The sequence below is a fragment of the Eubalaena glacialis genome, chromosome 6, assembly GCF_028564815.1.
Source record: "Eubalaena glacialis isolate mEubGla1 chromosome 6, mEubGla1.1.hap2.+ XY, whole genome shotgun sequence".
Lineage (NCBI taxonomy): Eukaryota > Metazoa > Chordata > Mammalia > Artiodactyla > Balaenidae > Eubalaena > Eubalaena glacialis.
The window spans coordinates 61,662,231-61,672,829 of NC_083721.1; the positions used below are offsets into that span (position 1 = coordinate 61,662,231).

General features: G+C 42.4%; 1 protein-coding gene across 2 annotated transcripts in view; it reads right to left on the reverse strand.

Moving 5' to 3' along the window:
• The window catches only part of DRD3 (dopamine receptor D3), a 36,075-nt gene extending 33,566 nt beyond the window's left edge, over positions 1-2,509 (reverse strand). For both annotated transcript variants that reach the window (XM_061193106.1, XM_061193105.1), the window contains exon 1: positions 2,240-2,509. In XM_061193106.1, the coding sequence (XP_061049089.1) occupies positions 2,240-2,509 (270 nt within the window). The remainder of the gene's footprint in view (positions 1-2,239) is intronic.
• Between the last annotated feature and the right edge of the window lie 8,090 nt (positions 2,510-10,599).

Genomic DNA, 10,599 nt, shown 5'->3' on the forward strand with positions numbered 1-10,599 from the left:
AAAGCCCATTTCCCAGTGGAGAGATGTCTCTGCTCCCCCAAATCTTTTTTGTATGATTTTAGACTTATGTGACCGTACTCTTGATTACTGAACACCTACCTGTTATAAATAACCTGTTGGACAGAGGGCATCTTGGTTTTAATGGGGGGAAACAAGAGCTCCACCAGAGCTCTTCTCACAGGGGAAAACCCATAGATACAACCTGCAGAGAGTCCACTACGGCCTTTGGCAAGATCTCATGCTGGCCCTCTGTTGCTCAGTTGCTCCTCTATGCCCAGCAGTAGAGTGGGCGTACCACCCATACTGGCAGGTGTGGCTAGAAGGGGATGCCAGGGGTATCTAGTGTGAGAAGGTCACAATGTCCATCTCCTATACCAATATCTACAGAGGTTTGCCAATATAATCCATTCAGAGTCCTGGAAGCAATCAGAAATGAACAGCCAATGAGTGCCCTGAGTGCACAGACACCAAAAGCCTGGTTTTATTTCAGAGGCAATTAAAATGCTTATCAGAGTGAAGGTTCTCTTCCTGCCTTTCTTTCTGACATTCATCCTTCTGGCAGACTTAAGAATCCTTGTAATGCATAGGGATGGACAGAAACACTTTTGAGCAGGGTGTGGTGGTGTTCTGAATCACTGGCTAATCCATCCACACTGGGTTGTAGCACCTAAAGTCTGCCTCAGTCTTGAACAGAAACATCATATACTTCTAACTCCTTTTCAGTATCATTATTGAAAAATAAAATAAAAGTAAATAGTTCATTGTAACAACAGATGTAGCTGCAGATGCTATAAGCAGGAATGGCCCATCTAACGCATACACTGCAGACCAGATTCATTTAATCATTCATACATCAAATATTTATTTAGTACATATTATGTGCCAGGTAGTATGTTTGGACTACAGGGAAAAAAAGAACAAAGACATAGCTTCTGACTTCAAGGATGTCTCAGCCTAATTGGGTTGACAGAAAAGTCAAGATAATTACAAGACCCTTTGACATCAGGATAACCCTAACTGGGAAAAATTAATGCATATTTTTTTCTCTGAGTATTCCCTTAGCCTTTAAATCTATCCCAATCAGCCTAGTTGTTTTTATTCTTTTCCTTTCCTTTTCTATCTCCTTGATTTCTTTCCTTAATGTCTCCCCATTGAGATCATAAGTCTAATTTTAGTTCCCAGTCATTCTTTAATATGGTTACTCGCCTAAGCAGTCTATGTTCGAGGTTTTTGCTCTCCTGTGATATGTCATACTTAATTAACTGTCATCTTCACTATTAATATTAACTGAGATATTAATTTGATGAATTTTAATTTCTCTTAATCATGGCATCATTTTGAGCCTTCATTGGATACCTTTTTAGAATGATACACAGTGCAGAGGAGAAATATTAATAGGATATTAAGGGTTTTAAAAAAACTCTTTAGTAATTGCATGTTTTCCTGGTAGGAATATCTGTTTCTTGAACAGGTGTAGGCACCCTGATTTCCTTGTTAGCAAATGGATGTTTTGTCTTGATCACCTCCTGACTCTGTTTTGCACTTTCAAATGAAAATACTTTCAAATTTAAGAAATGTTTCTCTCCGGCAGAATTCTCCAGGGTCTGCTGCATTATCTAACTGGTGAGGGAGGCACCAAAAATATAAATTTGGTCTTTTCCTTTGGCAGCAGAGTCTGCAGAGAGCTGGTACCCAGGAGGAAAATGCTGAGTCCGAGGGCAACTGAACCATCAGAAGTCTGATCTATCTGCAGACTGTTCTTGCTCTCTTTTCCTCTCATTCAGTTAAAAAAGAAAATTGTTTTTTTAAAAATTAATTCCTCTGCCCCTACATGCCTCCTGCACATCGCCACCCCTATATACATTGAAACACTGTTGAGGATGGCCACTGGACTGCTCCCACCCCAACCCCCGTGTCTTTGCAACATGACTGGCACAGAGAGTAAGCCTGGTGCATTTCTAGGACAAGTCCCATCACTCAAGTCCAGTCATCTGGATGCTGGAGGCCTGGGGAGAGAATCATTCCCAGCTCCCTGGTTCTGACGTGGGCAAGTGATGCTGGAATAATGCTGCTCTCAGGACCTTCAGTTCCCTCATGAAAGGGAGAATGACAGGAGCTCTCCTTCCCTCCCTAGACCCTGGATCATGGCAGGGAGCATTCTGACCCCAGACGCCGGGAGCTCACGGAAGACAAAGACAAGCACGGTCACATGGGCAGCTTGCACTTGCGACCTACTCACCTCCAGGTACACCACCCAGGGCATCACCAAGGTGGCCACCAGCAGGTCTGCCACGGCCAGGCTCACCACCAGATAATTGGTGGTGGTCTGCAGGGCCCGTTCCTTCAGCACGGCCACACACACCAGACCATTTCCGAAGATGATGGCCAGGATGAGCACGCAGTAGGAGAGGGCGTAGTAGGCATGTGGGCGGGCCCGGCTGGCCCCGGTGGAGTTCTCGGCCGCACACGTGGTGTTGATGTGGCCCCCTAGCTGGCTGAGAGGCGTCATAGCCCGGAGGGAGAGGAGGGACCCCGACGCGTTTCCTGGGAGGAGATAGAAAACAATGTTGGTCAAGTCAGACTCTTTGGAGCTTGGCTGCTTTGGGTACATTTTTTGATTTTTTGATTCGATAAATATTTTGTTGAGCACTTTCTATATGCTGGGCACTATTCTAAGCCCTGGATATACAGCAATGAAAAAAATAGATAAAATCCCTGCCCTCATGAAGCCTCCATTCCAGAGAAGACAGTAATAAACAAGATAAATCCAAGATGTGGTATGTTTGATGATGATATGTATTTTGGAGAACAAAAAATTGGGGAAGGGGATGAGGACAGGGTGAGGCTGGTGTGTGTGTGAGCACTTGGGTAAGCAGGAAGCCCTCATGGAGATGGTGACAGTTGAGTCACGACCTGGAGGACCTGAGGAAGCCCACTGTGCTGATAGCCGAGCAGGAGGAACGGCAGGTACAAAGGCAGGGCGGCAGGGCGGCTGGCAGGTGGAAGGGACAGCAGGGAGGCCAGTGGAAAGAGCCGGGTGAGGCAGGGGCAGAGTGGAAGGGTGTGAGGTTGAGAGGTCGTGCTGGGCCGTTGAAAGAACCGTGCTTGGACCCTGAGTGAGATGGGAGCTGTTGCAGGATTAGAATCCCAGCTCTACCACTTCCAGACTCTGGGGTCTTGGGCGTGTGACTTCACCTCTCTGAGCTTCAGTTTTTTCTTCTGTAAAATGGGGGAAATAATGGAACTCGTCCCACAGGGATTTTGTGAAGATTAAATGAGCTATTACATATGGAGGACGTTGACAGCCATCCCCGACACCTAGAAAGCTATGCAAGTGTTAGCTCTTTTTCTCTGATTGGTCTGTTTCTCTTAGCTTCCCAGACCCTCTCCTTGTCTCCTCCCTCCCTGTCTCTCTTGCCCGCATTTGCCTTTCCCTGCCTCCCTTCACTTCCTTCAATCTCCCATTCTTTCTCTTGGGTCTTATGTAGCAGGACATGGTGGGCTTGGGAGACTGGGCTGTGGGAGAAAACCTCAAGAATAATGGGGTTTAGAGGCAGTACAGTGGTTTTTATATTTAGAGAAAATCCGTGTACCGAATTTTATTTGAAACCTCCTAATTTTTTTTTTTTTGGCTGCACCATGTGGCTCGTGGGATCTTAGTTCCCGACCAGGGATGGAACCCAGGCCACGGCAGTGAAAGCGCCCAGTCCTAACCACTGGACCACCAGGGAATTCCTGAAACCTCCTTATTTTTAAAGAATCATTACTAATTTAAAAAATATTTAAGCCTTATGAAGTCTCCCGTCCCCCTCCACCCCAAAATCCCACATCCATGGGCCAATGACCCATGCATCACCAGTTTTCAATCTCTGACCTAGTCCAATGCCCTCACTTTTCAAACAGGGAAATTGAGACCCAGAGAGATGAGTAACGAATCTTAAGTCACAGCTTCTTAGTGGCAGAACTGGCATGCAGGCCTTCCAACGCCCTCCTTTGACATCTGAAAGCCATAGCAACTGTCACATCACTAGCCCACTGGGAAAAGCCAATCCTCCAACCATGGGGACTTTGGACATAGCGCGGGAAAGGCAACAGAGCCCGTTGGTTGCCCCCATGACACCAACCTGTTGGGGCCAGAAGAGACTCTGGGCTCTTAAAGCCAGGTTTGTGCGTGTCTGTGGGGGACAAAAGTCTTTGTGTCCTGAAGAAAAATATGGAAATGACTTCGTGCCAAGGGTAGCCGTGCATCAAAGCCACATGCTGGGGGAAGTGCAAGGCTTATAGCCTATGGTATGACCCTGAGACTTGGGTAAGAGTGACTCCTGCCCTGGGCTCTGTGCTTCCGAGGGCTCCACATTGGACCCCATCTGGTCATATCCTTCCTAGAGGATGAGGTCATGCTCTCCCATGGCACCAAGGAGCAGATCCATCAAGAGTCCACACTCCCATTCTAGACCATACTCTTGATACCAAGATTACAGGATTCTCTGCCCAAACTGCTTGGAGCCTATTTCTAGGGCAGCACCAGCCTCATTTCGGATCTGTCACCCTGAAGGAAGACTGTGGCATGTATGTGTGGGACCCATGGGCTCCAGGGGTAGCTGTTTGGAGGAGCTCAGATGAATAGCTTGGATGTAGCCCGAGGTGTGGAGAGAAGAGGACAGAGTCCCTGGGACAGGATGTCGGGTGGGGCGGCTTCTCCTGCCCTCTCACATTTTGTATGGAACTCTTAAGGCCCAGGAATCCTAAATTCAAATCTGGCCTTCCAGATTGTTAAGAAGATGCCTTTATCAAGGCAGGAGGAGTAAACATTTCATTCAATGGTGTTTGTTAATTATAACTAAAATATTTAGACATGGAGTATATGGGCCTCCATGGGAACTCTTGCTCCAGGCTGTGGCAGAGGTAGAGGCTGGCTTGGTGGCCAGGATTTGCTCTCAATTCTGCTAACTGCTGCTCTCCTTTGATTAGGAGATTGGCTTAATCCTGGCTGTCATTCTGTATGCCATTTTGAATGTTTCAGCCTGGAATGTGAAAGTGTTAAAATGAACAAATAAATTGTAAGGGGCGAGTGATTTGGAATGAATTCAGAGAATTGTTTAAAAAAAATTGTTCTTTATCTTGGCACACTGTTTGCACTAAATATATTTTAAAGCATAATAATAATTTTTGATAATAATTATAATTTTCTCATTATTCAGAGAAGGGCAGCCACTACCCCGGAGATAGCACTGTTGCTGCCAAGAGCTTCTGGAAAAATACAAAGCTTTCTGATTGTTCAAGAATATTTTCACCTTCGAGGCAGGCTCAGGCCCAGAACGCCTTTCCTTCTGCAACTGGGCCACGTTGGAAATCAATGGCCAGAAATCACTCTTTCCTAGGGTCTGTAGTTGGCTCATGATGTCTTAGCCTCATCTTCCCTGTCAGGTAGGAGGGAGGCATAAAACCTTGGGATATTTGTTACCATCTTGCTGGACATTTTACTCTGCTGAGGTTTGACAGCTACTTAAAAATAGTACAGCTAAGTGTCAATGACTAACTATACGAAGGGAAACCCTCAACTCTGAAAATCAGTTCTGAGCCTGATGTTGGAATCACCATTGCATGAGTTTCTGATTTACTTATTTTTTGCATTGCACTGTCTCTGCTCTTAGATTCTTTAGAGCAGCAGGTGGGGGTAAGCCTTGGTTGCCCAGGCAGTTCCTGATGAGTTGTGGGTGTGGGAGATGAAAGCAGAAAATGAGTGAGATGCTAGATTACGCCCCACTTTTCAGCTTCATTGTTCCAACTTCCTCCCTCCTTAGATTAAAAAAAATTTTTTTTAAACCAGCATTGCTTATATAACACAGAACTGGGCTGGGTTTTCTCCTTTCTTTCTCCTTTCGATAGATATGCTACCAGATAGTAAACTGGTCTCAGGTAGGAGAAGTAAAGAGCCTGGAGAATTCATTAACTTGATAATCACTCTCTGAGTAATTCATAATGATAGCCTGGTTTTCTCATCAGCAAAATGAGGATAATCATACCCACTCTATAGGGTTATTGCACAGTCAAATAAAATTATATACGTAAAGTCTTGGCACTGTTGACAACTGGGGCTGGATAATTCTTTGTTGGGGCAGGGGGTGCTGTCATCTGCATTGTAGGATTTTTAGCAACATCCCTGACATCTACTCACTAGATGCCAGTAGCACTTCCCCTCGCCCCAGCTGTGACAGTGAAAAAAGTCTCTGACATTGTCAAATGTCCCTTGTGGGGCAAAATTGCTCTCCCCATTGGGATTCATGGCTCTAACATAATGTCTGGCACGTTGCACTTAAAATATTGTAGCTTTTATTGTTTAAGGGCAAGTGGGAATAGGTGAATGGGTCAAATAAACTACAACTGCAGAGTGTCTAATGGACATGGAAATTAGGAGATTACTGATGACCTCAGCAAAGAGTGTTAGTTAAGAGTGGATGGAGGTGAGAAAGTGGAGAAGGCAAGGACTAGAAGATTATTGCTGGTCTTACTCTTTTAAGAATCATTATATATAATACTACTTACAAATTTTAATGAGCCTTTGAATTTCTTACACAGTCTTTATAGTTTATTCTAGCATCTCTTAGAGTGAGTGCATAATCTACTTTAAAAAGCAGGGGGACAGATTGTGGTCAGGCCCCCATCAGCTATGACATACATCCTGATTTGATGATATTCAGTCCCTCAGTGTGGAACCACAGTCTGCCTGGAACATTTATCTGTAGGTTGCCTCGTTTGGGTTCCTGGTTCCATACCAGGCTCCCACTGAGTTTGTTAAGAAGTTATTTATTAAGATTTACAGGGTTTTAATTGTTTGTTCTCTTTCCTCAAGGCTATCAAGTTAAGCAAAAAACAAACAAGAAAAACAAAAACATCTTGGGTTCTCAACCTCCTTCTGAAGACAATATTCACTACCACTTCTGGCTGCTACTGTGTGCCAGGCACTAGTACTGCACAGATATTACCTTGTTTTAATATTTATAGTAACCCTGAAGGTGGATATTGATATCTTCCTTTTATAGATTAAAAAATTGAGACTCAGTAACTTTCTTAAGATTACACAATGTATAGGGGGCTACGTTGAACCCAACTTTCATCTTGTGTCTCCCTAAATCCAAAACTTGTGACTTATTTAATGTGTCTGTGCTGGGGGTGGAAGGTGATGTGGGCAGTCATTTCCAGATAGAAATGGTTTTTCCTAAACCCAGAACAAGACTCCTTGATAGCAGGGTCACAAGACCAATTACTTATGTCACAGATCTCTGTCTTTTGCCATCTCTAAACTTTCAATCAGTTACATCCTGACCTCTAAGAGCTTTTCTGGCTTGGGGCTTCAATGCAAACTTGCTATATTGCCTGAAAAAATTAATAATTATAACTAACATTTTATAAGCATTATCTTATTTAAACCTCACAACAACCTGATGAAGGAAACAGGTGCTATTATTATCCCCATTTTTGCAGTTGAAGAAAGTAAGTAACAGAAAGCTTAAGTATCTTGCTGAGGTCATACACCAGTAATTAAGGAGCTGATTCAACCCAAGATCTGTCTGTTTGCAGAGCTCCATGTTCTTAACTTCCCCATTATTCAGGTGAAGGAGACAAACCTGAAATGGCGGCTAATTTTAAAACCTCTCCTTTTCAGAGTATCTTGTGCACATGACCTGACCAAACTCAGTGAAGTCAATGCACGTGCACACCGCACATAGAAACGGTGGGAGTTACATTGTCATTATTATTAGAGGTAGTCTTTAGCATTTCTATGGCACTTTATTCTTGAAAATTGCTGTCTCGTTTATTTTCCTACTGAAAATTCACGAGTGCATTGAAATACATAGCCTATTTATATATTTGGGCACATCTACATTGTTGGCAAATGTACAGAGAAAAATCGTTTCTGGTTACTGAGATCCAGTAGCTAAGGTAATATAGTTTTTCTTCATTAAACTTGCCCAGTAAAGCGGAGCATCCCCACTTTCCATCACAAATTCTACTGTCTGAGCATCCTACCATTCTGTTCAGAGATAAAATGGGGAACTCAATGGATTAGTCAATCAATCAATAAGCAAATGTTAATTGATGACAAACTTCAATACATTAGAAATTGAATTTAGTATTGGGTAAAATCTACTTTGTATTTGTTTAAATTCATATTCCATAATAAGCAGGCTTCTGTATAGAGTCTTTAATATCAGACATGCATTTGGATACTGTCAGTGTTTCCTATACTCAACATCTCCACACACTGCTAGCCAAGCAGACCCTTGAAAATGTTCAACTATAAATAAACATGTGTCTGAGTAAGAATCTTTCTCTTATGGTATCTGCTTCTCTTTGGCTACAAGAGATCCAATGCTATGTCAAGCAGCGCTTCTTCACTCCTACCCATGGACAGATATTTTACTGACCTTTTAGTGTCAGTAAGCAAAGGGCTTCACCTGTAAAGTGCAAACAGGCGTGCAGAATGTGTTTAGAATCCAAGTTTCACTTTGCTATTGCTGCATTATTATTTGTGCATTCATTTTGATAGTATTTGATTAAACTAAAGGCATGAACTGGAAAAATGACTAATTGCAACAACTTCCGTTGACCCAATAAGCTACAGTAAGTAACGAAAGTCCTACAATTAAACAACAACAATACCCTCAAAATCATATGCCATCAGTAAAGAAAATATACACAATTATCATCTCAAGTACTGCATATCTCTGTTGGGAATAATTGGATTCTGACTTGGAAACAGCCTGACTTAAAATAGACCATTGAAAACAGTGCCTCTCCAAACCCTCAGCCCTGGATTACCAGGGTGCTGAATTGGGGAATTTAAAATAACAGACCCTTCCAATTAAGTAAAACCCTTAAGAGGAAAACAATCAACTTCAATAAAAATCTCAGGAATAGTAACAGCTTTTTATTTTCCATTTTTAAATTCTGCCTTGATAGAGCTTCTAGAGCCCATGAGGATCTAATTTGGGGGAAAAAAAAAGAGAAAGAGAACAGGTTTCTACTGCCCCCAAAATGAGAAGAAAATGAAAACAGTTTCCTCAGGGGTTCAGGTTTTTAAATAAGAGAGGGTAAAGAGTTTTAATGCATGTTCTCAGAGAACCACAGAACCCCAAACTGCTTAAATAACCTCTCAGGAAAACACTATGTATTAAACTAGAAATGAAAAGAAAAACTACTTACCCTGAAAATTTCTTCTGATTTCTGGAGACTGTGGGGTTTAGCACCTCAGCTCCTGCAGCCATTTACTAACAGCAGACATGCCTAAGCAAAGCAAACTTTGCCTTTCCCAGGACAGAGAAACTGTGGAAATGAACAGAAAGAAAATCACCCATTTTTGCCTCTCAGGTGAAATCACTTATGTGCTGCTCTTCCAGCTTCCCTATTAGACCTTACTGCATGTTTCATAGCTGCTTTCGAATGCATCATTTTCTCTAGAGAATTTGGGAGGGACCCTAAACTGAACGTTGCTTGGGTCAGCCCTTCAGAAGCTCTGTCCTTGGTGCTGAAAGAGAGGTGTAGCAGGATCCGTTTTCCACCTCCCTCTTCTCTTTTCCCTCTGTGCCTCTATGTGCTTTGTGCTATGCTACTTAGTACATGTGTATTTTACCCTCAGTGCTCTTTTGAATCTCAGTTTTCCCACTGTCTTTACTTCTATGCTTTAATTTCTCTTGAATAATTCTCACCTTCCTCAGTTTAATTGTCATTCCAGCTTTTGGTGGGTGTAAAGATGATTGGTTCAGAAGAAAGAGCAGATCAACAAATTGATACCACAAGTGGTTAATAGAAATCAGTACACTTTAAAACACAATTGACAGAATAATTGAACTTGGAGGTGTAAGCCTGTCTTGGAAAAGAAGGTTAAAGGAAATATATTACAGCGGAAGCAAAACCGAGGCATGAAGTATAACTGGTGATAAAGTTGAAATAAGTTTAATACTGTGAGAAATGTTAAATGTTTATTTAGTGGCACTCCTTGTTTTCAGAGAACTTTGCAATAACATTTGCTAATTCATTCTTACTGCTTTTCTGAGGTATATGTAATTTTTTACAACTCAACTTTTGAACTGGCTAAAGGGAGATGCAATGAAGGGCAGTCAGTTTCTGAAGCAGCACTAGAACTTAAACAATCTTAATTCATTGTCACCTGTTCATATAACATTTAACCATGGAATCCTAACTATTCCCTACTTTCTTGTTTTCGATTTCTTTTCCTTCCTTCAGAAAGGGTGGTAATTCTTTTACTACTTTCTCTGCCAACAGTGGATATGTTTGGCAGCTGCCGTCCAGACTGTCATGGGGAAGCTAGTCCCAGTTCAACTATGATAGAGACCTCTGCTGGCTGAGAAAGGCAGCAACAGCAAGGTCTAAATATTGCTATTAATAACAGCCATCATTTATTGAGCATGTACTAGTAGCCAGTCATTTTAATGCATTCTCTCTTTTAATCCTTTCAACAACCCTAAAATGTAGGTACTTTTTTTCCATTCCTAGTTTATAAATAGGGAAATTGAGGCTTAGAGAGGTTAAAATAAATTCTGAAGGTTACACAAGGTCGCTAACAAGTAGTAGAGC